The 27941-nt window shown below is 37.5% G+C and overlaps 2 protein-coding genes across 7 annotated transcripts in view; one reads left to right on the forward strand and one right to left on the reverse strand.

Annotated features, from left to right (window-relative positions):
• Nucleotides 1-26825, forward strand: part of SPHKAP (SPHK1 interactor, AKAP domain containing) — a 168826-nt gene extending 142001 nt beyond the window's left edge. For 4 of the 6 annotated variants that reach the window (XM_082689969.1, XM_082689973.1, XM_082689971.1 and 1 more), the window contains 6 exons: nucleotides 12365-12550; nucleotides 12882-12908; nucleotides 14387-14473; nucleotides 16592-16644; nucleotides 16735-16919; nucleotides 24954-26825. In XM_082689969.1, coding sequence (XP_082546095.1) covers nucleotides 12365-12550; nucleotides 12882-12908; nucleotides 14387-14473; nucleotides 16592-16644; nucleotides 16735-16919; nucleotides 24954-25097 — 682 coding nt within the window. In that variant the 3' untranslated portion in view covers nucleotides 25098-26825. The remainder of the gene's footprint in view (nucleotides 1-12364; nucleotides 12551-12881; nucleotides 12909-14386; nucleotides 14474-16591; nucleotides 16645-16734; nucleotides 16920-24953) is intronic. The other 2 variants (XM_082689970.1, XM_082689974.1) reach the window with 2 other exon arrangements.
• Nucleotides 1-27941, reverse strand: part of DAW1 (dynein assembly factor with WD repeats 1) — a 129120-nt gene that overhangs the window by 16745 nt on the left and 84434 nt on the right. The gene's annotated exons all lie outside the window — the stretch shown is intronic.

Consider the following 27941-nt stretch of genomic DNA (forward strand, 5'->3'; position numbering starts at 1 on the left):
TCTGCTTCTGTAAACAACCAGATAAATGTGCAGTATATATGAAACAATTGTTGTCAGACTTTGAACAACAAGAAGCCCTTTGAAAGAAGGAAACAAACATGGTGACCCTGATAATTGCCCAAAAACTCTGCCTAAATTCTTTTCAGGCAACAGTGCAAAGTGAACAAACCTAAGCAGAGCTCAGCAGGCACTTTCAGTTAAGAAGTCAGAGATTAGGGGGTGCTACACAGAGAAAGAACTCCAGGAGCCTACAGAGCCACCTGAGCCACCTGCTGAATGTTTTTTGTTTTAATTTATTTTTTATTTTCAGCATAACAGTATTCATTATTTTTTGCACCACACCCAGTGCTCCATGCAATCCGTGCCCTCTATAATACCCACCACCTGGTACCCGACCTCCCACCCCTCACCCCTTCAAAACCCTCAGATTGTTTTTCAGAGTCCATAGTCTTTCATGGTTCACCTCCCCTTCCAATTTACCCCAACTCCCTTCTCCTCTCTATCTCCCCATGTCCTCCATGCTATTTGTTATGCTCCACAAATAAGTGAAACCATATGATAATTGACTCTCTCTGCTTGATTTATTTCACTCAGCATAATCTCATCCAGTCCCGTCCATGTTGCTACAAAAGTTGGGTATTCGTCCTTTCTGATAGAGGCATAATACTCCATAGTGTATATGGACCACATCTTCCTTATCCATTTGTCTGTTGAAGGGCATCTTGGTTCTTTCCACAGTTTGGCAACCGTGGCCATTGCTGCTATAAACATTGGGGTACAGATGGCCCTTCTTTTCACTACATCTGTATCTTTGGGGTAAATACCCAGGAGTGCAATGGCAGGGCCATAGGGAAGTTTTATTTTTAATTTCTTGAGGAATCTCCACACTGTTCTCCAAAGAGGCTGCACCAACTTTAGAACAAATTATTAAGAGAAGAGAGAAGAGCCACATGGTCCTCTCAATTGATACAGAAAAAGCATTTGACAAAATCCAGCATCTGTTCCTGATTAAAACACTTCAAAGTATAGGGATAGAGGGAACATTCCTGAACTTCATAAAATCTATCTATGGAAGACCTACAGCAAATATCATCCTCAATAGGAAAAATCTTGCAGCCTTCCCGTTGAGATCAGGAACACAAGGATGCCCACTCACACCACTCTTGTTCAACATAGTATTAGAAGTCCTAGCAACAGCAATCAGACAACAAAGAGAAATAAAAGGTATCCAAATTGGTAATGAAAAAGTCACACTCTCTCTCTTTGCAGATGACATGATTCTTTATATGGAAAACCCAAAAGACTCCACCCCCAAACTACTAGAACTCATACAACAATTCAGCAACGTGGCAGGATACAAAGTCAATGTACAGAAATCAGTGGCTTTCTTATACACTAATAATGAAAATACTAATAAGGGAAATTAGAGAATCGATTCCATTTACAATAGCACCAAGAACCATAAGATACCTGGGAATAAACCTAACCAAAGAGGTAAAGGATCTGTACTCGAGGAACTACAGAACACTCATGAAAGAAATTGAAAAAGACACAAAAAGATGGAAGACCATTCAGTTGCTGAATGTTAAACAGTGCATATATAGGTGAAACCCCATGACGCCAAAGAGCTGTAAGCTGAAGAATTCCACAGGTTCACAGGGGACCTGGAGAATTTTATTTCCAACCAGAGTAGAGAATCCATATGAAACACTTGTAACATTTATCAGAGACCCTAAAAGCATCACATTATAGATGTAAGGCTAAATTACCCTTAAAAATAAAAGCTAATCTATACTTTCTTTAAAAAACTTGAAAATAAACATTGAAAAGATCAAACTGAACTGAAACTCTAGTTTAACCTAGAGGGAGTCTAACACACTTTAAAGAAATACAGCAAAATCCAGCATAAATTTACAACATAAGATCCAATTTAAGAATGTTTCACATATACCATAAAAGATCCTGAACTCTAGGAAACAAACTGAGGGTTGCTAAAAGGGAGGTGGGTGAGGGGAAGAGATAACTGGGTGATGGGCATTAAGGAGGGCACCTGATATAATGAGCACTGGGTGTTATATGCAACTGATGAATCGCTAAATTCTACTTCTAAAACTAATTTTTAAAAGTGTTAAAAAATTGAAATAAAAAAAGCAGAAAAATGTCACTCATAACCAATAGGATAATCAGTCAATATAAATATATTCAGGAAGTAGAAAGATGATGAAATTAGCAAAGGCTTTAAATAGGTATTACAAATGTGGTCCAATATTTGAAGGTACACATAAATATATAATTTGGTTAAAATTATAAATTCACAAATCATGAAGTACTGTGAATCCTAAGCAAGATAAACAAAAAGAAAACCACATCAAGGCACATCATAATCAAGTTATTATAAACCAAAGACAAAGAAATAGTCCTAAAAGCAGCTCAGAGGAAAAAACAACTTACACATTGAGGAACATAATGAAGATTTCAGGTTTCTCATCAAAAAACAATGAAAGTTAAAGGATGAAGAATGACATCTTTCCTGTGCAGAAGGAAAAAGCTGCCAACTCAGTAGTCTTCACTTACAAAAAAAAAAAAAAAAAAAAAGGCTATCAAAGGATAAGACTCAATATTGTCAAGATGTCAGTTTTTCCTAACTTGATTTATAAATTTAGTGCAATCCCATCAAAACTCCAGCTTGTGGGTTTTGTGGCTATGAATAAAATCATCCCAAAGTTTATGAAAGACTGTATTAAAGGAGAATAGCCAGGACCATATTAAAGAAGAAAAAATCAGACTGCCACTATTTGTCTTCAAGAGTTACTATAAAGCTACAGTAATCAAGACAGTGTGACATTGGCAAAAGAATGACGAATGGAATAGAAATCCCAGAACTAGATCCACACAAATATAGTTAATTGATTTTTGGTAAAGAATCGAAGGCAATACAATGGAAAAAGGATAGTCTTTTCAAGAAATACTGGTGGAACAGCTTGATACTCACAAGCCAAAAAATAAGTCTAGAAACAAAACAGTTTTCAAAAACTTAACTCGAAATGGATTCTATATCTAAGTGTAAAATTTGATAAAACTATAAAACCCTAGGAGATGACATATGAGAACATTCAGGTGAGCTTGGGTTTGGCAATGACCTTTTATTATTTTTTTTTAAAGATTTTATTTGTTTATTTGACAGAGAGAAATCACAAGTAGATGGAGAGGCAGGCAGAGAGAGAGAGGGAAGCAGGCTCTCTGCTGAGCAGAGAGCCCGATGCGGGACTCGATCCCAGGACTCTGAGATCACGACCTGAGCCGAAGGCAGCGGCCCAACCCACAGAGCCACCCAGGAGCCCCAGCAATGACCTTTTAGATAAAATATCAAAGATATGATTCATGAGAAACATAATTGATAAACTGGACTTTATTAAAATTAAAAACTGTTGTTCCCTGAGAGACATTTGTCAACCAGACCAGAAGACAAGCTGAAGACTGGGATAAAATACTCCCCAAAACATATCTGATATAGGACTATTTTCCAAAATATATAAAGAACTCTTATAAAAAACTCCATAATAAGAAAACAACCAACCTAACTTTAAAAGTGGGCAAAAGACTTCAACAGACACCTCATCAAAGAAGATATACAGAAGACAAATAAGCATATGAAAAGATGCTCAATATCATATGTTTTTAGGCAATTTCAAATTGAAACAACTAAGAGATGCTACTACACACCTACTAGAATGGCCAAAATAATTAAAAAATATATATATCGGCAACACAAAATGCTGAGAAAAATGTGGAACAATAGGAATTTATATTTATTGCTGGTAGGAATGCAGGGATGGCAAACCACTTTGAAAGACAGTTTGGCAGCTTCTTACAAAAATAAGCATGCACTTATCATATGATCCAAAAATCATCCCCTTAGGTATTTATCAAAATGAGTGGAAAATCTATGTCTACATGAAACATCAGCCCACAGGATTTTATAACAGCTTTACTCATAATTGACGTACTTGGAAACAACCAAGATTTCCTCTAGTAGGTTAATGAAGAAATAAACACTGCTACATCCAGGCAACAGAAAGTTATTCGGCACTAAAAATAAGTGAGCTATTAAGCCATGAAAAAACATGGAGGAAATTCAAATGCATATTATTAAGGGAAAAAAAACAATCCAAAATGTTACATACTGTATGATTCCGAGTGTATGACCTTCGGGGGAAAGGTAGCAAAAAGATCAGTGGTTGCCAGAGGTTAGGAGGGAAGGAAGGATGACCAGATGGAACCCAGAAGGTTTTTAGAACAATAAAACCATTCTGTGTGATACTAAACTGGTGAATACATGTCATTATAAATTAGTCCAAATCCATAAAATGCACAGCACCAAAGTGAACCCTAATGTAAGCTATGGATTTGGGGTGTTACATTGATTGTAACAAATACATCACTTTAGTGCAAGATGTTGATAGTGGAGGCCAGTGGCACATAGGAACTCTTTGTTCTCTCCACTCAGTTTTAGAACCTAAAGTAGCTCTAAAAAGTAAATAAACAAATAAATAAAGCCTATTGAAAGTTTTTTAAATAAGAGCAACATAGTGACTTCATAAACAAACAAAATCTCCGAGAGAACATGTCACTAGGAGATCTGCACAAAAGGAAGTGCTAATGGAAGTCATTAGGCTGAAGGAACATGATACTGGTGGGATCTTGGACTACCTAAAGGAACCGAGATTTCCACAAATACTAAGTATGTGGGTAAATACAAAACACTTTCTCTATGTTTAAATTTTCTTTAAAATATAATTTTTTTTTTTTTTTTGTAAACCTGGTGATTCACAGACCTGTACCCCTGGGGATAAAAATATATGTTTATAAAAAATAAAAAATTAAAAAATATATATAATTATTTAAAAGAAAAAGATGATTTATAATATATGTAGAACTAAAATATATGTTGGTTATGATGCAAAGGATGGGAAGGAGAAATGGAAGTACACTGTTGTAAAAATCTTCCATTCTATGTGACTTGGTTATGTAATCTAAGGTGGACTAAGAAATTGGATGCATACTATAAACCCTGGAATGAATACTAAAAATATAAGACAAAGACCTATGCCAGTAAACTAATAGGGGAGATAAAGTGGAATGCTAAAAATACTTCAGTTAATCTGGAGAAATGCAGGAAAAGAGGAGAATAGAAACAAAGGACAGATGACACTAATAGTAAATAATTACCAAGGTGATATTTAAACACAATTCTATTGATAACTGCACTAATTCTTAATGATCTAAACACTTCAGTTAGAAAAAAAATTAAAATAAAAAAATAAACATTTCAGTTAAAAGACAGATTGTCAGACTCAGTATAAAAGCAAACCTCTGCTATAACACTCTATAAGAAATGTGCTTCAAATATAAAGACATATACAGGTAAAAAATAAAAGAATGGAGAAAGAAATATCAAATGTGAAATAAGATAGGATAAAAAGAAATATGGAGTAGCTATATTAATATCAGACTGAGTAAATTTCAAAACATGGAATTTTATCAGGTTTAAAGAGGGATATTTTATAATGATAGAGGACCTGGTTCAGTAATAAAACAGTAATTGTAAATATGTAATCACCTAAATAACAAAAATTCAAACTACATGAAACAAAATCTGATAGAGTCAGAGCTGGAAGACTGGAAGGCAAAATAGACAAATCTACAATCAGAGTTGGAAAGTTTTGCACCCTTCTCTCAGCAACTAGCAGAATAGTAGAGAGAAACTGGATAATGATATTTAACATTTGAATGTTTTCAGTCGAGTTGACCTAATTAACATTTATTAAACCTTCCACCAACAGTAGCAGTAAATACATTTTTTCAAGTGTACTTGAAACATTAACCAGGGTAGGCCATGAGACCATAAAATAAGTCTTAATAAGTTGAAAAAAATAACCTAGAATATCATGGAGCATTTTCTCTGATCGCAGTGAAATTAAACACAATCAAAACATCTAGGAAATCTTCCCAAATATTTGGAAATTAGCAACACACTTCTAAAGTACCCATTGGTCAAATAAAAAATCATAAGGAAAATTAAGATAAACTTTAAAGTTAATGAAAATGGGGATGCCTGGGTAGCTCAGTCAGTTAAGCATCTGCCTCTCACGTAGGTCATGATCCCAGGGTCCTTGGGATGGAACCCCACATCTGACTCCCTGTTCTGTGGGTAGCCTGTTTCTCCCTTTCTCTCTCCTCCTGCTCATGCTCTTTCTCTGGATCACTCTTTCTCTCAAATAAGTAAATAAATAAAATCTTTCTTTTTTTTTTTTAAGTGAATGAAAACAAAAACACAATATATCAAAATTTGCAGGGATTTTTTTTTTTAAGAACAATTGTCTAACATCAACAATCTAAACTTCCACCTTAAGAAACTAAGAAAAGATGGTCAAATTAAATCCAAGGTAATATAAGGAAAGAAGTAATAAAAATAAGAGCAAAGATCAACAATTAACAGAAATAGAAAAGAATAGAGAAAAATCAAAGAAACAAAGGTTTTTTTTAGTTGAAATATTAGTGAATAAAGACATGTTTATGCATTTAAAGTTAAAATAAAATATTTAAAATGTGTATGTTTAACAAAAGTTAAAATGGATGAAAGACCTAAATGTGAGACAGAAACCATCAGAATCCTAGAGAACACAGGCAGAAACCTCTTGGACCTCAGCAGTAACAACCTCCTATAAATATGCCTCCAGAGACAACGTGAAAAAAAAGTAAAAATGAACCATTGGGACTTTATCAAAGAGCTTCTGCACAGTGAAGGAAACAATCAACAAAGTTAAAAAGCAGCCTATGGAATGGGAGAAGATATTTACAAACAACATACCTGATAAAAGGTTAGTATCCAAAATCTATAAAGAACTTAACAAATCCAACACTCAAGAAACAAATAATTCAGCTAAGAAATGAGCAGAAGACATAGACACTTTTCCAAAGAAGATACCCAGATGACTAACACACATGAAAAGATACTCAACATCAATCATCATCATGGAAATAGAAATCCAAACCATGATGAGATACTATCTCACACCTGTCAGAATGGCTAAAATAAGCAAAACAAGAAACAACAGTTTTCTTTGGAATGCAGAGAAAGGGGAACGCTCTTGCACTGTTGGTGGGAATGCAAGCTGGCACAGCCACTCTAAAGAATGTATGGAGGTTCTTCGAAACATTAAAATAGAACTAGCCTACAATCCAGCAACTGAACCACTAGGTATTTACCCAAAGGATATAAAAATACATATTCCAAGGATACACATACCTTGATGTTTATAATAGCATTATCAACAATAGCCAAACTATGGAGAGAGTTCATATCCATCAACTGATGAATGGATAAAGAAGATGTGGCATATATATATACAGACAATGGAATATTGCTCAGCCATCAGAAAGAATGAAATCTTGTCACTTGCACTGACATGGATGGAATGAGGTGGTATTATGCTGAACGAAATAAGTCAGAGAAAGAAAAATACCATATGATTTTGCTCATATGTGGAATTTAAGAAACAAGACAGGTGATGGGCGCCTGGGTGGCTCAGTGAGTTAAGCTCAGGTCATGATCTCAGGGTCCTGGGATCGAGTCCCGCATCGAGCTCTTTGCTCAGCAGGGAGCCTGCTTCCCTTCCTCTCTCTCTGCCTGCCTCTCTTACTTGTGATCTCTATCAAATAAATAAATAAAATCTTTAAAAAAAAAAAAAAAAGAAAGAAAGAAGACAGGTGGATATATGGGAAGGAGAGGGAAAGGAAAAAACTATGAGGGACTTTTAAGACAGAGAACAAAGTGAGGGTTGATTGAGGGAGGTGAGCAGGGGTGGGTTAGATAGGTGATGGGTATGAAGAAGGGCAGTTGTTGTGATGAGTACTGGGTGTTGTATGTAAATGATGAATCACTGAATTCTACTCCAGAAACCAATATTGCCCTCTAAGTTAACTAACTAAAATTTAAATTTAAAAAAAAATGTGTGTGTGTATGTTTGTTATGATTTCCCTCTTCAATGAGCTTTTTATAACTGAACAAGTAGATGACCCATTGGAAAGAGGGTTTTTACTGTAGTTCTATATTTTTTTATTGTTACCTCCTACCTATGGAAAGATATTTCTATTTTCCATTTACAGTGATGATTCAAAATTTCTTTATTAAAATAAACATTTAGGTTACCTAAACCAGTTTTTACAATATTTACCAAATACAGGGGGAATTCAGGTATGGCAAAAATCATGACAGTGGTTTGCTGGTAAATTAAGTTGGGGGAATGTTAGGCTAGATCATTTCTGAGGCCCTGGCTAACTCAAAAATTCTACAATTGATTTTAATATCATATGAGAAAACAGTCCTCTGAAGCTCTGTATGTGAACTATGAAATCAGAAGTGGAAAAAGACCATCTACATATATTTGCATAACACATCTGTGCATTATTCATAAATAAATGAGCAAAGCTATCCATTTATCTCAAAAGAAAATGAAAACCAGTGTTTTAGGTCATCATTATTCATTTTGAATTCCCGGTTATGTGACATAGAATATGAGATTTACTGTAAATAGACCATGAAATTAGATAAAATAAAATATGCCGACAGACTCATTTTTAACCTGAATATCCAATGTCAATCACTGAGATTTAACTTCTGCTTTAGTGAGAAATACCCTGGGATTAGTTTTTCTCATAATGTAAGGTTTTAGTTTAGTAAAGAATTAGTCTGGGAAATTTCTTTCTACCTAAGCAAACAGATGGTTGTAGAAGCCTCTCCTTTGTGCTCAGTTCTTGGCTTATTTACCTCTTCAGGGGGATTATTTATGTTTTCAATAAACTTTTCTTTCATTTGAATTAAACTAAATTCACCCAATGTCTTTTCAGTTGAAGTCACTCTCTCACTTTCTCCCTACTCAATTTGGAAATATCTCAACATTTTAGAAAGGAAAATCAAGCTTATTAAGGACTTTTTTTTTTCATCAAGTGTTAGTCGCACAGAATGCTAGAAACAGCCACACCTTAATACTGTATCTATCCAGAATGCTGTGGGAAGGATTCTGAGAAGCCAGGCCCCAAAGCTTTTGTGAAATTTTCTAGGTAACCAGTTCACATATCAAAAAGGAAAATTTTCATCAAACCTCAACATTTATACATTTGAAACTCTACTCTCTATATTAGAACTCATTTAAAAAATTTTCAAGTATAGCCACTTTTGGAGAAAGGATAATGGTACTAATCCTAAAACTGAAGAGAATTACATAGAATTTTCTGCAGCCAATATATTATTTTCAATGAAGGAGATTGAGTGCCTTGGATTGCATCCCCTGGGAACAGACCTTAAGAGGTAGAGTTTCAGGTTGATGATCTGGTAGGATGTGCTTTCCAGAGATATGTGTGCATACATCCGTAAATAGGTAGAAAAGGCAGGATTGTAGGGAGAGAAGGTTCCCCTAAATATGTTTGCAACTGAGGCTTCAGCACATCCTACAGGAACCCCTGAAGAGGAAATGGTCTGTCGGGTTTAGTGCCAAGTGAGACAAGAACTAGCCTTTGTGTTTTTGTATCACCTGGTTGATGGGATGTTCACTGAGAGAGGGTATGACCTTGGCCAGACAACTCTAGGCCTGCTGGTTATTCCCAGTGTGCACTGTCAACAGCCAATATTCTCTGAAGACAGTGTGCAATGGCCCAGAAAAGCATTCTAGTATCCCCTACACCAGGCTGTCACATTTTTTTGTTGTCGCTTCAGAGATACACTCTTACTTTTTGCTTGCGTTATTAAGGTGCTTCTCTCCTATACTATTAATTTTGATGACTGTCAGTGTCAGGAGAAAGGTTGCATGAATATGTTCATATTTCTGTAGATCTGGCTTTCTGAACAAAGAGTGTTGGCACCTGGATCAAAGGACGATTGAATACTAGCCCTAAAGATAGAGACATTTAGAGAGATACAGATTTATGTTCCTGAAGCTATTTGTTTATCATCTAGGGTAGTATAGTAGAGAACATTTCCTTCTCTCTTCAGGGAGCATTTGGATTTGTTTATAAGTGACCTCTCTCACTCTCTTTCACTTTCTGTCAGTCTGTCTCTTTCTTTCTCTCTCCTTTCTCTCCCTCCCTGGTGAAGAGATAAAATTTAAAATCATTTTTTTTAAATTTTCAGCATAACAGTATTCAATATTTTTTTACCACCCCCAGTGCTCCATGCAATCCGTGCCCTCTATAATACCCACCACCTGGTACCCTAACCTCCCACCCCCCCCCGCCACTTCAAACCCCTCAGATCTTTTTTCAGAGTCCATAGTCTCTCATGGTTCACCTCCCCTTCCAATTTCCCCCAACTCCCTTCTCCTCTCTAACTCCCCATGTCCTCCATGCTATTTGTTATGCTCCACAAATAAGTGAAACCATATGATAATTGACTCTCTCTGCTTGACTTATTTCACTCAGCTTAATCTCTTCCAGTCCCATCCATGTTGCTACAAAAGTTGGGTATTCATCCTTTCTGATGGAGGCATATCCATAGTGTATATGGACCACACTTTCCTTATCCATTCGTCCGTTGTGGTATTTGTCTTTCTCTGTTTGGCTTATTTCACTTAACAGTATACTGCCTAGTTCCATCTATGCTGTCGCAAATGGCAAGACTGTAGTTTTTTTTATGACTAAGTAGTATTCCATTATATATATTTATTATATATTCTTTTTTTAAAGATTTTATTTTTTTAAGTTTTTTAAATTTATTTGAGAGAAAGAGAGATCACAAGTAGACAGAGAGGTAGGCAGAGAGAGAGGGGGGAAGCAGGCCCTCTGCTGAGCAGAGAGCCCAATGTGGGGCTCGATCCCAGGACCCTGAGATCATTACCTGAGCTGAAGGCAGAGGTTTAACCCACTGAGCCACCCAGGTGCCCTTTTTTATTGTATGTTCTTTATCCACTCATCTACTGATGGACATTTAGGTTCTTTCCATATTTTGGTTATTGTTAATAGAGCTGAAATAAATCAGCGTGTGTATGTCCTTTCAAATTATTGTTTTTGGTTGGAGGAGATAACTTCCTAAAAAAAAAGGAATTTCTGGATCATATGTAAGAGGAGAAATAGTTGGGGCTCAACTGTTAGAAAGCCAATAAAATATAGTCCAGCCAAGGAGTAATGATGCAATGGCCATGAGTCTCAAAACTTGAGGTCTAATGTCTGGTACTAACTCTTGTTGCACCTTGGACAAATCATATAACCTCACCAGGCTTCTGCATCCTGATCTACAGGAAATCTCTGAGTTTCCTTCCAAATCTAAGTTCAAGCAATTTGGAAGGATCTAAATTAAGATAATTTCATGAGCAGAGAGACAGAAAGGTCAATGGAAATAAAAAACACAAGAAGAGGATGGGAGGGCAATCAGAATTCGTTTAAGATATGTTGATTTCAAAATGTTAATGAGACAGATTGAATATGTTCAGAAGACCAACTGAAAAGAGAGCCGCAGAAGCAGGAAGAGAGGCCCTGGCTGGAGTTCAGATTTAGAAGCTATTTCCATAGACAGGAGAGTAGATGAAATTGTTAGGGACAGACTGGAAAAGGGCAAGGATGGAGATAACAGCCCGAGAGGCAAGGAGTTTCTTCGCAAAGTGTGACCAGAGAGCCAGAAAGTCCTGGGAGGCTAGGGACCAAAACAAAGGCTTGCAACGAGAAAAGCCTGTCAGATCAAGGGTTAAATGTTTTGGAGAGCAACTTAACCTTAAAAAGCACTCATCTAGAAAGGCGGTGCTGATATACATCAGAGGTTTCAGAAGGAGAGGATGGTTTAAAACAGTAGCTACAAATGCAAAATGTGTTCAGAGGCATTTGCAAGCAATTTGACTCTGTAAACCTCCAGAACCTGGTGAGTGTTTTTCTTCCAACATGGTCCACATGCCACTTGCATTAAAATTACCTGGGATGGTTGTTCAGAATGCAGGTTTCTTGGTCTCCTGCGAAACCAAAGATTCATAATCTGTGGAGAGGAGGCTCTGGGTCTCTTCATTAGAAACACTACTGCCACATATTTATGCTTATGTGTGCAGCCCAGGGTGCTTCAATGTGTTTTTGAAATGAATGGTGGGATTCAGTAGAATTACATAAAATGAAGGTTGGGGAAACTAATGGACAGCAATCTTGAAAAGGCCAAATGGGACCTAAGGATCAGGAGAAGGAATAACCTGGAAGAAAGACGCCATCCATCTCCAAGGATATCATGCTCCCTGTGGCAGAGACTCATGCTCAACAGAGCAGCCAGCAAGGTCTCCATGAAAAGTTCTGTCTTATGTCTCCACTCTTGGTAATGATATCTTGCCATCTACAGTGACAGTCTTGATGCCAGAGAGGTAACAGGGGCTGAAGTCTCAGCAGAAGGCAGAGCCCCGGATGAGTTCCCCAACCTTTCCGGCAGCAGTGGGGAGAGCACGGACAGCTGGTCCCAGCTTGCCAATGAGGAGGACAATCCAGATGACACCAGTAGCTTCCTGCAGCTCAGTGAGCGATCCATGAGGTACCTGCTCTTTACTTGACTTGCCCAGGGAAATAGGTCTCAACACAGATTCGAAAATACTTAATAAATGGGTCTCTACAAAGGGTCCCTAATAGAGCAAGAAGGAGAGCTCCCGCTAATTCAGGGTACTTGCCTGTCATGATTTATGCTGAGAGGTTTCCTAATATCCAGCTATGCGTTTAATTACCTTGGCCAAAGTTAGGAGTCAGCTGTATTCTTCTCTCTGCAAGCCCCAGCTAGTGCATTCAGTAACAACTGGGAAATTTTAAATGAGAGCTGCTGTTACACCTGGTGTGTTTGATACTTTCTCTCTGGTTCATTTGTATTTCAGATGCAACCCAGGCTGGGTTTACATGAGGCAAGTGTTTCCACATTGTGTTGTGTTGTTTGGCCTAATTGTTTCTCCCCTTTCTCTCCCCTGCCCCTGTGTATTGTTGACTCTGAGAAAGCAAGAGAGAAGTTAATGAAAGATCAGATTTGGAAGGACCCAAGCCCTCAAGAGACATAAACTAAACACTGTCCCTCTGTGAGGTGGAAATGAAAACAATCTCCACATTTCTACCTTATTTGATAGTGGACAAAATCTGCAGATTTTCCAGAAAGGCCAGTGGGGAAATGGGATTCAAATGCATCTGGGTGTAATGGCTCCTTGGTGGTCTTATTTCTGGCAGTTCATTGTGCTTAGACTTAGAAAAAATTCATAGTGTTGCATAATTGGTCTAAAATCCCCCCAAATTAGTGGGAAATATTACAATATAGAGATAAAAAGCAAAGAATTTAAATCTCTAGACTTAGCAGAAGTTTATACAGTTAATTGCCTTCAGCACAATGTTTGAATCATCAGATTTCAATCGGTGAATATATTCAATGCCCTACATGAAACCCAAAGCAGTTGAAGGAGTCCAGTTTGTTACTCATGGTAGTCCCCAGGGAAGACTGTCCCCTTACACAACACACCGGCACTCACCCTTTGGAAACCTGACTTGGAAGAGACATCACTGGGAGGTAGTGGGAATATGAGAAAACTCAATGGGTTTGCTGAAATTGGAGGCGTTCCATTCTGCAAGTACAGACAGAGCCTAAAAATTGGCTCAAGTCTACTATGTTTCAGCAACTAAGTTCCAAGCTAGTAACTAGACCATATGTTGATTGTGTAACCTATGAAAATGATTCAGCAGCCCTCCTTCTCCATGATACACAAGGTATCAGGTGCTGCTTCTCATAGATTTTACGATAAAGGAGATAATAAAACTTTGACATTGCACAACTTTATATTTGTAAATTCTGCAGTCCCACAGGAAAATAATCAGCCAGGTGCATATTCTGTGGAATGTCCCTCAGAAAAATCCCTTGAATGGAAAAAGGAGAACATGTGTCTTCTGGTTTCTGTCAGAAGTAAAAAAGCAGACAAGTGAGCATTCTGATATCTCCCAGCTAGCATTCTCAGAAGAATGTCAGTCTCCATGAGTATGCCAAAGAGTCTCTTGCTGACAGATAAACATCCTCACTGTGACTAGAATGAGGAAGACAAAAGTCATGCTGATTGTCACCCACTAGGTGTGGCTCACTAGGTCTGAGACCAGTGCAGACATTCAAAAACAGTGATGATGATGATTATGATGATGATGACAATTATGATTGGCTGGAGCCAAAACTGTCTTTTGTTACGTCTTCCCCTAATTTGTCCAGAAATAAATATTAATTTAGGAGTCCCCCAACAATATTCTTCTGGGGACCAAAAGAAGGACTTCTTAGGAAGAAAGATAGAACGTCAGTGTTGGCCATGTGGTCAGGTGGTGGAGACAGGCATTAATATGTAAACTTTTGCTTTGTCAGCAATGGCAACAGTAGTGCCACTAGCAGTCTTGGCACTATGGACCTGGACATTTATCAGGAAAGCATGCCATCTTCTCCCATGATTAAGTAAGTAGCCACTGAGATGCAGTGATTGTGAGACCACTACTCTAATTTCATCTGGAAATCCATTTTGATCATTCAGATTACACCCAACCACTGAATCATCATGTCTATACTGCCGTGGGTCCATGTCACTGGAGCAAAAACTGGGGCTTAGAATAGTCCTAGCTAGCACCACTGTTTTCTGGATTTCAAATCTAACCCCTCTGATAGAATCATCCCAGAAAAAGTTGATCCATATAATCAGAAATGATATGTCATTTTACTTAATTAGACACAGAGAAGCAAAAATCCTTTTCAATCATACCATGTCAACCAACAAAGACTATTTTTCAATAGAATATAATGTGAATGGTTTTCCTCTACTTGTAGACACCTGGGGTAATCACTACTAAATGTGTCTAATACCAAATGGTGCCACAAAGCAGATATGTCATTGCCACATAGTGACTCTGCTTCCCAAGACCTTGGTCCTTCCAAAAGACCAAGGGGAAATAAATAGCAGTTAGAGAAGTGCAACATAATAAGTAACACAAAATACAGTTCAGGAAAAGAGGACAACAGGAAGTCAGGGCTACATCCAGAATTTGTGATTATTCTGGAAAAGTAAATGGATTGAAATCTATTTTTGACCATTATGACTTGGCTTATTACTATTTGGAGTTCTCTGAAATCTCAGAAAGATAAAAATGAAAGATAAGATGAAAGCTGCTCCCTGATCTACTTTCTCAGTTACTCTCTCTACCTCAGTCATTTTTGTAATCAGGTATCTTGCCTGTGAGAGTATTCCTCAGGGAGTGAAGGAATCAGTCCTTCGTTTTTCCTTACTGCCATTATTCACAAGTAGAGATGAATGTACACATGACCTTGGGTTTGTTTTGTTTCATACAAAATAATGGGGGTACATTTATTTTTATCCTTCAGGAAACATTTGCTTAGCTACTTTTTCCATCTTTCTCCAGGGTTAGAGCGTAGGACCCTATAAATGTAGATGCATTCAGGGAAAACAAAAACAGCCACTACACATATCAGCATCCTGAAGTTCAACAATGGCAGAAACTGTTCCTACCATATGTCATTTCACTTATATCACTTGCAAGGACTCTTGGGAAATTGACAATTCTTCTAAAAATAATTCTGTATGCATGGCAGAACAGCTAAACTCTCTCTCAACATCAGGAATACAATGGAATTTACAGCCAGTAAATCTTAGCAGTAATAGAAAATATAAGAGAGAATACTCTTTCATAAAAATACGCATTTTTAAGAGCTCTGTGTCCTAATTTCCAGCCCGTACAAAAATATAGGATAACCACAAGCTTCCCAAGATGGTCAACTCCTTTCAGCTGTTGGGACATATGCTCTCCTTTTGGAAGCAGTTACTGAGTCCTGCCATTACATCGAGGCTTCCTTTCAAGTATTCACTGTATGAAAACACCTCAAATATCGAACATGAATGTATCTAGTGAAATACTTCAGTTATGTCTCTATAGTTCTTTATCACCTCCAACCTACTCATCCTCCTGATTAAAAAAGAAAAATTCCAATTTTAATTGAGATATTTTGTTGTACAATTTAGGTTCTGCAGCTCATTGGATGTTTTTTTCCCTTATTTCAGATCAAGATTTTTTTTCCCTTATTCCAGATTCCCTTATTCCACATTAGAAAAAATATTAGAAAAATAGACTAAATGCAAATCATTGTGTCAGGATGACAATATATGGTCCTTTAAATGACAAGTAAAATACAGAAGAAGGATAAGTCCCCAAATATGATCTAGTCGTCTACAAGATATTTCCTTGATTGTTCAAACCAGTGAAGGTTTCTAGAAGAGAAGTTGAGGAGAAGAGAAAGATGCAGTTCTTCATCTCCCACAGCAATTATCCCAACTAAAACTACATAGTTTATCTGGCCCTTTTTAAGGTCCTCTGTTTATGGCAGACCCAATGATTCTATGTAACACCCACATTGATATTTCCCCAGTGGTACTTCCCTCTATGAAAATGATAAATCTAGAATGAACTTCAGAAGTTTCTAGGTCAATAAGATCCATTGCCTCATCGTCCATTTGCAGCTTACTCTTCCTAAACATTACCAACCATATACTGTTGTTTTCTCCCAAAGTGAATTAGTAGAAGAAAAGGAGACTCTTAAAGGACAGTCAGAAAACATAGAGGGTAAGCCACATTCCCATAATTTTGACACACAATTTGCCTGTGATCTCCCCATGGAAAACGTAGTAAGTCTGGGCTTGTGTCTGTGCTCAGAAGGTGCCTCTGGAGTGCCAGTGGGAGCGGCCAGCCCCCAGGGGAGCCTGCTGGTGATCAACTTTGACCTGGAGCCAGAGTGTCCTGATGCTGAACTTCGAGCCACGCTGCAGTGGATAGCTGCATCTGAACTTGGGATCCCCACCATCTACTTTAAGAAATCTCAGGAAAACAGAATCGAAAAGGTACCCCATCCTTTCGGGGTGTTGGGATGTGTTGGGATGTGAATAAGTTGTGCTTTTATTACTTATGAAATTCCCAGTCAATTCATTTAAATTTAAAATGTTTGTCCTTTTCACCTAAAAATTGTGACTAGAACTAGAACTAGAACTAGAAAAATTGTGACTAGAACTTTGAAACCTTCCACCTGTATCAATATAACCATGATAACTGTTTCTTTGACTCTCAATTGGTCTCAGCTCATTGGTGACAATGAGAAAGTGAAGTGAGGAGATGGGAACTTTCTCAGAGTCTGGTGTTTTATTTCTGTGTTTGTTTTTGTTTTGATGTTTCCTTGCTCTGCAACCAACCTCCTCATCCCACCCATTTAAATAGATAGATGGGAAAGGCTTGATAGATATGAGAAACTAAAGTAAGGCCATACTGATATTTAAAACAGACTGTGGCATGGTGTCAGTGGGAGGTGTGTGTAATCCCCTACTAACTAGGTTTGCATTAGACAGACTTCCTCATTGTCACTCACCACTTATCAGAAACATAAAGTCGGGGAATAGATCCCTTGCCAACCTCTAAATTAACAGCAACTATCGCTCTAACTCCCAATCTCTAAAACTGGCCACTAACTGTTCTAGAAAGTTAATGATTAATATTTAAGCACAAATCCACCTGCCAATTTCTTCAAGTTCAACTTCCCATAATTTAAAAGTGTGCTCCTTCTGAAGATGTTTAAATCAATAGTAATGTTGCTGTGTGAGTTTCCTATTGCTGTGTAACAAACTGCCACGAATTTTCTAGGTTAAAACAAGACCAACTAGCTATGTTGCCAGAAGCTGGGTGAACTCTATCTAATTTGCTCTCTGCTTAGGGATTCACAAGGCAGAAATCAAGATGGCAGCCTGGCTGGGAACTTGTCTGAAAACTGTGGGGAAAAACAAGCTTCCAAGCTTGTTCAAGTTGTTGTCTTAATTCAGTACCTTGTGGTTGTAGGACTGATGATCCATTTCTTTGCTGTGCCCCTTCTAGAAACTTCTAGCATTCCTTGTCATATGGGCCCCTCCATGTTCTCATGCAGTCAATCTCTCTTACTTCTTCTGCCACCAACCAGAGAAAATGGTTTTTAAAAGGTTTATGCAATGAGATTAGGTTCACCGGATAGTCTCCCTCTTGATTAACACATTATTAACTAAAGAATCCCTTTTACCATGTACTTAATAAGGGCACAATTTTCTCATCCTAGTCATGATAACGAGGATTAGGGCAGAAATTTTGGGAGCTGTTTTAGTATCCTACCTATCACTGCCACAGTACATTTTGTAATGTCTTATTGTCACAAAGTACACCCACATATACATTATACTTCTTCCTCAGTAACTCATCAATAACCCCCACTCATCAATAGCCATTGGATATTATCATCCTTTTTTAATTAGCAGGTCAGGACTTAGCCACCCATGAGAGAGTCCTCAGGTAGTGATGGCTGAGCCTGATACTACAAACTTCTCAGTAGTGTCTCTCTCAGATTAAATTGTCTTGGAGTTATGATCTGGATTTTTTTTAATATGTAATTGTGTTATAATTCTCATTGTCAAAATCTACTGGCCTGAAATGAAAAATCCTTTACTCTGTTGCTCATGCACATAGAAATTAGAACGGCTTCCCCATTTCTGCATCACCAGCCAATGGCATTAGCTACTGGAAAAACTCAGGAGACCTAATGTATACTGCCCTCTCCCACACCAGCCTCTCTCTCCAACCAGTAACTTATATTTCTCTTCGTGTCTAAGACTTCCTACCATTCTGTACCACCTGAAACTAGATACTATCCTATACTTGTCATAGCTTTGTTGGCAAGGCAATGAGAGGTTCACTATCTGATAAAGTCTCCTTTCACCTCACCACCCAGCCTGCCCACTGCAAAGAGTGGAGTGAAGGAACACTCTACATTGGACTCCTCCTTCTCATCATACACAATCCTGATGGCTCTCAGCCATGGGGAGGAGAACAAGAACATTCTCAGGCAAAGTGCATCCAAAATTCCTGGAAAAAATGATAGACAGGCTTGTTTCCAATTTTATCTCCAGAGCATTATTTGGTACATTTTTGGATGGTCTTTTAATGATGTAGATTTTTATATGATTCACGATTTCAAAGAAACTATGTATAGTCTCTATGAATATGTGTCTCATAAATCCTTATCAGGTGAAAAGACAAATGGTGTGTCACTCACTTGATTACTAACTTGATTATGTAAATTCGGCCCTGACTTGATATTTATTTATCCTCACTACTTTTCAGTTCTCAGAGGGATACCTGCCTTTTGCTCATAGCAGTTTTTCTGAGAGAATAAATGCTCCACTGGTGTTATCAAGAAAAACACGAAGTAATGTTTTACTCATTCAATGTGTCATCAGGTCAAGGAGCATATTTCTAAGTACTGTAACATTAAGGACTAAATATTCTAATATTTTTCAGAGTCAGTTAAAGTTCTCTACATAGGGTGTCTTCTCCATAAATGGGCATTATTTGTTATCTGAGACAAAACTGGTCAAATAAAGCAAACCCATAAGCAACATGCTGATATCCTTTCTTTTATCAATGCTGTATCTGGAAATCTCTTTAAGTAGTTATTCAAGTGTGGAAGAGAGATTGTGGCCTCCCATGAGGCTGTGTCATATGTAAAGACAGCAATGTTTCACATGCTCCTTCTCAGTTTGGAAAGGATTAAAGAAGCATCTCTTTTAAGTTTGGAAATGTCATTTTCCCACCACCACTTAAGTATTAAACATCACTCACAGATCTATGCCCTGAGTCCCCGTTTGTGTGAATTCTGGATTTTTAAGATATATCAATTTTGTTAACAATTTTCACACTAGGGGTTCCATGCTCATCAACCCACCTGCCTTCTGACAATAGAAGCATGATCTAAAGGGGAGAGGGTATCATGAGTAAATAGTGAAGCAGTTTATCTTTCCCACCACTGACCTAGGAGTTGAAGGGCACTTAATTAAAGTCAGCTTATAATGAATTTCAGTCCCATTTCAACTCAAAAGGCAAATTCCAAACAGTTTTAGTGCCTAATATAGTGTCACTCTTTTCTGGTAAAATGACTTTCATTTTAAAGCTTTCTCTTTAATAGTGGTTTCTTTTTCTTTTTTTTTTTTTTTTTTTTTTTACTCATTAAAATGTTATGTTCACTTGAAAGTCATACACTCAGAACACTCATCAAGTGTTTCTCAAGCATGTACAACACACCAGGCACTCTTCTAGGTCCCAGGAATATAGGAAACAAAAGAGACAAACTTCCGACCCATGGAGTTTCATTCTACTTCAGGAGGGACCCAGAGTAGGGTGAATATAAACTAGGAGAAACTCAGATTCTAAAGAGAAATCTTGAAATGTGATGGAAACTTATTTTAGAAATGGGAGATGATAAACACATGGAAAATGGGATTTATCACACCTCCACTATGAGCCAAATGCACAGAATTACCTGGGACAATTGTTTACAATTCATATGCCTAGACCCTTCCTTGGCCCTGATCACTTCCAATGGGGCCCAGAAATATACATTTTTTAACAACTTCCCTCAAGTGAAGTCATTTTGATGAGTACTAAAGTTTGAGACCTCCTCCCATAAGAAATATCCTGAAAGAGTGGCAGAATTTGATGTACAATTAAAGTATTTAGTATTTAGTATTAGTATTTAGTATTAGTATTAGTATTATACGTAGCATTTAGTATTAGTATTTAAGTATATAGTATTCAGTATTCTAAATTCCAGGGCAAAAATTGCTGAGAATCCTAATGCCTGATGATCTAAAACAGTTTGTAAATATCATTCACAATGGCTGACAGTAGATGCAACTGATGAATCACTAAATTCTACCCCTGAAACTAATAATGCGTGTATGTTAACTAAATTGAATTTAAATTAAGAATTTTTTTTAAAAATTTGGTCTACTTGAAGTGAACAAAATCATGAAAATATTTTTTTTTAAGTAACATAAATTGGCCAATTATTCTGTCTTTTGGATACAAGGTATCATTGCCCTCTAGCTCCCTTTCTAAATCTAATGAGCTTCTGTGAGCTGGAATGGCCTGATGACTGGCTTCACTGTAAATCAGCGCCTTTCTCATCTTTATGCATTTCAGAATTACTTCCTTTTCTAGGAGGCAATACAAAGAGGAGAGGAAAGAGAGGAAACAGTTGTATGCATACCTCTACAAGAAAGTAAGGATCTGAAGAGATGTGACCTCACTGCTAATTTCTCCTTCCATTCTACATGAAAAGTGATGGAAGGACAATAAGAAAAAAAAGGAAGGAAAAATACACTGTCTTAACTTAGACAACCTTAACAAAATATCATAGACTGAGTTGCTTATACAAGACATTTACTGCTCACAGTTCTGCAAGCTGTGAATTACAAGATCAAGATACAAGCAGATTCCATTCCTGGTGAGGGCCCTCTCCTTCCCTCTGTCGTCATACGGTAGAAAGAAAGACAGAGCTCTGGTGTCTCTTCTTTTTCTTAGAAGGTCATAAATCTTATCACAGGAGCCCCATCCTCATTACCTCATCTAAACCTAATTATCACCCAAAGGCCCCACCTTGCAATACCATCACATTGGGGTTTGGAGTTTCAATACATGAATTTGGTGGAGAACACTGACATTAAGTGCATAGTAGATAGTAAATCTCCTCATTTATAAACATAAGAAATTGTCTTGAATTGAACCCTTTAGTCAAGGTTCTCAAATTCAGTGTGCACCAGAATCACCTGGGAAGATTTATAGGCCCAGATGCTCTGACCAATTAAATCAGAATCTCCTCTTGGTATGAAGCCCAGGCATTGGAATTTACTAAAGGTCTCTGGTGGTTCCAGGGTACAGCCAACACTGATAATCACAGCTCTACAGGCTATAATTGCAGGAGCAGTATAAAACCAACTCACTTGTGCTTAATAAAATGGAATTCTGCCCTGGAGCAAAAGAAGATAGTTACTTTCAGAAATCCAAGCTGTTTTTTAAAACTCTCATAGCTTGCAAACTCCCATAGATTCTAACATAGGACTTTTGTAAACAATTTATCTAATTTAGTAAATGTGTCTGTGAATATAAAAGTCCTCTACCATGTGACACTCCTCTTCAAATGAGTCTGTCAATGATGTACCATCACAGGATGTAAATCTTCTGGCTTCCTAAGACAAAATATTTGCTCAAGGAAATGCCAATTATTATCTATAGAAAGGGAACCTAATTATTATTGACTATGAAATGGCAGGAAGTGAAAATATTTGATTTTTAATTTTCAATGCATTGGAATAAAAAACCTCAGATCCTTGACATACTGAAGCTGATTCTGAAATTACCAGAGCAAACACATGGTCAGGCAAAATGAAAGATCTAGGGCCAGCTGCTAAATTGAATATGGTTTGGAAGCCTATAGTAACAAGCTGGGAGTGTCTTTCTTGGCTTCTTCACAACCTTAGCCTCAATTTTTATTTAGAAATTTGTTGTAGTCAAGGAAGAAAAGAAAGTGTAAGACCTTCTTGCTCATCAGACCCACAGATGTTTCAAGGTCTTAATGTCTGAGATTAAGTCATCACAGCCTCGGAGTAGGCTATATTTAGTGGGGCTGGATCATTTTTAAAAGCTGCTTTATCGGGATATCAGACTGAATTTAGAAATCATGAGACAGATCCTAGCCTGTTACCATTTCACAAACTACTGGAAGATGGCTACCTGGTGGGGCATTTTGACAACTTTTGGTCAGTCAACATTATCCTGAGGTCATCCCCACAGTGGGAGATCCTCTTTCAGCAAGTCCTAAATAAATGGAAAGATGCTTGTAATTGAGCTTCTAAAGAGGTCTAGACTGAGAGCCTTCTGGGTAACGCTTAGCAAATATTGACATCTGCCCCAGAGTTTTTATTGTTTTTAGAGAAATGACTCAGAGATAAAAGTTGGGAACAAAATGATAGCCCAGAAAGCCAGAGTTTATAGGAAAAAAAAAAAAAAAAAAGGGAACTGAGGCTAATTTTATATTTCTGTGTATTTTATGTTGACTGCATCTTTGTAAGACATGTTAAGGAAGAAGAGACAACCTCCAGGTATGGGCCTGGCCTAAGGTTATTTATGACCCTGAAATCGTGAAGAGAGGTCACCAACCTATGAACCTCTCACAATGAGACCTCAGAAACTTGATGTTCAAGCCTTGTCCACTGGTAACACCTACTTTCTAGACTTCCAAAAGAGCTGGAAAAGTCTGATTTGTCAAATCATGCAAAGACATCCTAGACTTTCTCTCTTTTTTCTCTGATGCTTCATGTTTTTATCATGTGTCTGACAGAAAACCTGCCTCAGATCATTCATACATGACAAGATATAAGTAATAGCTCACAAAGTTATTTTTATGCATCTCCATAAATTACTAATAGTTGCTAGGAAATTTCCCCTATCTGAAGGTATTTGTCTTTTTTGCAAAGCCTTAACACAAAACATTAAGCTCTCTAAAATTTCAAGAATCTGATAGACAAGAAGCTACGCAAAAGTTGCAAAGTCCCACACAACTAGTAGTCTGAAATTCTATCACTGAGAGCAAGGAAGCTGAATGAAGCTAACATTCCATTGCTGTTCTAGTAAATAGTGAAGAGAGGTCCTGGCTATACATGACACTGTCAGTCACAATGCAGTAAGACAGATGCCCCATGACCAACTTTTACTGTGCTTGTTGCCCACAGCCATTTTCCCAGTCTAGGCTCTGTTCAGCTTCAGCCTACAACCACTTTTGTGGAGCAGACTATCAATAGAAAATGACTGACTAAACAGCCTCAAGATATGCATATTTAAGTTACATATGTGTAAATTAAAACTTAAGAATGAATACTTAGATGAGGTTAATCCTCAATGGTTCTGGATGCCATCTTATATTTCAAATAGTCTTCTTGCTCATTTTAAATGTATTTGAGTCACATTTGATCATTTGTTCCTTCTCTCATTTGGCCAATTTTATTGAACACCTATCAGGTACAGGCACAAGATAGTAAGATAGGGCTTAGGTATTGTCCTAAAGGGACATTATAATTCCCCTGGGGAATTATTGTCTATAACCTGTTTGCTATTGACCTCCTATCTGTTTCTTTTTTTACATCACCCCATGGGCTCACGCCCATGAGTTCATCTCTCAAGACCTCAATTTTTCATCTGTCAATGCCTGCTTCACAGTGTTGTTGACAGAATTAAATGAGATTATATGCACAAATGTACTCCCACAGGTTTTGGCCCTTAGTAATTGTCACTTTTCTTTAAAAGTGTCTGCCTAAGAAGTATGGAGAGGTCTTCACTTTGGGCTTCATCTCACAGTGTCATGAAACGAACAATCTACAGTAATTTCCCATCTTCCAACACTTCAGCTCACAATTCACCTTCAGCCAAAAACATTATCTCTAAATTGTGGTACCAGTTGAAGCTGGTACCAATACCTGGGACAAATCTAGGGTGTTTCTTCAATCTTTCCTTTTCCTTTTATAATGGAAAGTCAATGTCTCTTGAAATGTGACTGGGAAAGAGATTTTTCAAGATGGAGGAAGGAGCCAGTAAATGACTGCACTCTAAAGTTTATCATTTGATTTATTTACCCTAAACGTATACATCCAATGAGAGATCATTTGAGACAGGTAGAAAGTCCTGGGAGCTATGCTGTACAGTCCTGTCAGAGAGAGTCCAACCCAGAGAAAAGCAGACCTGAGGAAACTCTTGAAATATCGAAAAGACAGACTCTTGAAAGAAGAATTCTATCTAATCTCTGGCAATCAATGGATGACAACTGCTCTGAAGGAGAAAATTCCAGCTCACTTGAAAGAACTTTCTAACAATCTGAATTGTCTAAAAAGAAAATAGACTGTCCTGGAAAATAGTTCCCTGTCACTAGAGATTAAAAATAAAGCCTTGAGAGCTTTTGGCTTTGGAAGAATGATTGCATGAGATGACTTTGAAGCTCATTTGTGATACCGGAGTCCTAATTCTGTGCTTTATTTTAGTTTTTAGATGTCGTGCGGCTGGTTCAGCAGAAGTCCTGGAAAGTGGGAGATATCTTTCACGCAGTTGTTCAGTATTGCAAAGTGCATGAAGAGCAGAAGGAAGGGACCCCAAGTCTCTTTGACTGGCTCTTGGAACTGGGATAAGACAGCTATGCCCTTAGAGTATCCCTTTCCTTTATTCCAGCTTAGATTACAGTGGTTTGCTCTAAATGCTCTAAACTTTCTCAAAACATCCATCACATTGGCAGAGCTATAAAAAATCTGCTATTCAAGTCTATGGCACATAGAATAAATCTGAGGAAAAGCAATAGGTCTGTACAAATCAATACAACCTATGAACGAGTTCAAAAGAGCTTGTATTAGAATGGCTGGAAAAACAAAAATTTTAATGGGCCCTAAACTAAAAGCTTACAACTAGGCCCAACATCCAGGAAAGCTGTTCTTAAATATTTTTAATAATATAAAATGGTGTGTAATGTCTCCAGCTATGTGATTCAACTGGAAGTTAAGTCACTAGTCAATATAATTTTGTAAACTATGATGTAACCTTTATTTTACTTTTTCAAGCTGATAATGGGGCTCTCAGCCCAGATCAACACTTAAAATATGGGTGAGAAATTTCCAGAATTTTGATACAAGGGATTTTCACCATCAGACCAGTATCAGTGGATATTAACAGAAATGCAAGAGTATAATTGACGTCCTCTACTGAGGTGATTTCATTTTTTCACTGCAACTCACTGATAAATGCTCAGCACCTCCCCAGCAATATCTGTGTTTCCAGCTAACCAGAAACCTCTTGGTTTTCAGTCTAGAGAGAGAAAGACTGAAGGTTGTCTTGTTTCCATCTCTGTATTACTTGCATAACATGTTCGCAGAATTCTCACCATAAGAAAAAACTTTCTTACCAAAAAAAAAAAAAAGTCTTTTGAGATAAAATCTGCTTGTGTGTTAAATTATATAAGATATAAACTTTCATTTTATTTTTATTGTAAATTATGAAGAGATTATCTTAAATAATATATTGAGTTATCTTAGAGGTTCATAAAATATGAGGGGATTATAGTCTTAAGTGTCATATCTTGACATGCAAGATCAGTACTTTTATTATAAATGTGTTGGTTCTAGTATGGTAGACCTTACCTGGATGACATTTTTGATGACAGACACAGGATTTGACATAACCCGTTAGATTGATACACTCTTCCTGATTCAAAGATATTGACATTTAATTAGGGAAGAAGAAAACCTTATCATATTTAATTTGTTTAAATAACAGGGATTTACTCTTCTGAAAAATAAAAAGTATCTAACTTCTCTTCTCCCTTCAACTAAATGAGATACCCTGGCTTTTATTTTCTTGACCAAAGAAGGTATTTACTAAGATTCCCTGAAATACCATGCTTTTATTCTATTTTTTTTTTAATTGTGAAGTAATTTTAAATGTGAAAAAGGCCCCATGCCGTCAATGCTGGCCTTAGGTGTCATCCACATCTTGAACTGTCAAGAAAGCTTCCTTGTAAGCCTTACTTCCCTCTTCACCACATACTGAGGAATCCTCCTCAGTACTCACTAGACACTTATTATGTTACTCGTCCAAATTTAGGATATGTGTTTAATTTGTCACATTAACAAGATGTCAAATTTTAAAACATATCCATTATCTCAAGCTGAAAGTTCTTTGTGCTACTAAATGGAAAAGGATCTATTTATTTTTAAACAATCCCAGAATATTGTGTGTAGATGTTTATTGTGCTCAAATGAATGTTTACCTATCCTAAAAAGCACAAATACTGGATTGTAACCATGTGATAAAGTTATAACATGTTGTACCTATTGTTGCAAACTAATCAATAAATTTTTGTTCCCGCATTGTCGATCCTTTTTTTTTTTTTTCTCCCAAAGTTGTAAGTGCCTCATAGAACACAAGAGCCACAGTATGATCGGATGAAGGAAGATTATCTTTTAAACAAGGTTTACTGTTACACTTTCAACTTTCAAATAAGCCAATGTTCTTTGACTAAATTAGTTGGCATCAGTGATATTCATGTAAATTAGCATTTCTCAACCTTGGCACAATTGACATTTGGGACTAAATAATTCTCTGTTGCAGGGGGTTGTACTGCGACTTCTAGAATGTTAGCGGCACCCCTAGTCCTTATCCAGTAGATGCCAGTAACCACTTCCTCCTGTCGTCACAACAAAAGATGGGTCTCCCAACATTGCCAAACATCCCATGGGTGACAGATTCACCACCAGTTAGGGGCTGCTCGTATACATACATGCACGGAAGGAGCAGAGTCTGAGGCTCCAGAAGGTGTTCGGGTTAAGGAAGGGGAGCCTCTAGTCTCTAGTCTAGGGAATCCCAGTAGGAACCTGACAACCAGGCATTCTGCTCTCGCCTTCCCATGGCCTATGAGCTGTGGCTTTTACAGCAAGTCTGGGGAATAGGAGAAAGAAGCACAAGGCAAACAGGGCTTGGACAAAAACTGACCTAGACTCCAGTAGACTAGAAGTAAAATTGTCAGGCTTAGAGGTAAATGGATCAGTGTTCTTTGAATTCAGGAAATAGATTGGTAGAATTTGTGCAAATAAAGCTCTGAGACTTCTGAGCACTTTTTATTATTCACTAATAAGAAGGCATAAATCTGCCATGTAAAGGATTGTCCAGTCAACCACAGGGTAATGTCGAATGAAATAAGCCCTGGACATTGGCAAAGAGGGATTTTATTTGACAGGATTATAATAAGAAGGAGAAAGGGGTTGTTGCAATGGTCACAGAGGTAATGGTAACAGAGTGCTCCCACTGGGAGACCTGCCAGCATCTCAGGGCCAAGCAAAGAGGGTTTTATTTTACTGTGAGAATAAACAAAAAAGAGCCAGGTTTGGACGTGGGATGGACCAGCAGAGCTGGTGGAAGCAGCGGGGTGGCAGGGAGGAACAGTAGGGGATAGCCCCTTGCATCCTAAGCTCAATCTGTTTTTAGGA

The sequence above is a fragment of the Mustela nivalis genome (assembly GCF_964662115.1).
Source record: "Mustela nivalis genome assembly, chromosome: 11".
NCBI classification, from domain to species: Eukaryota; Metazoa; Chordata; class Mammalia; order Carnivora; family Mustelidae; genus Mustela; species Mustela nivalis.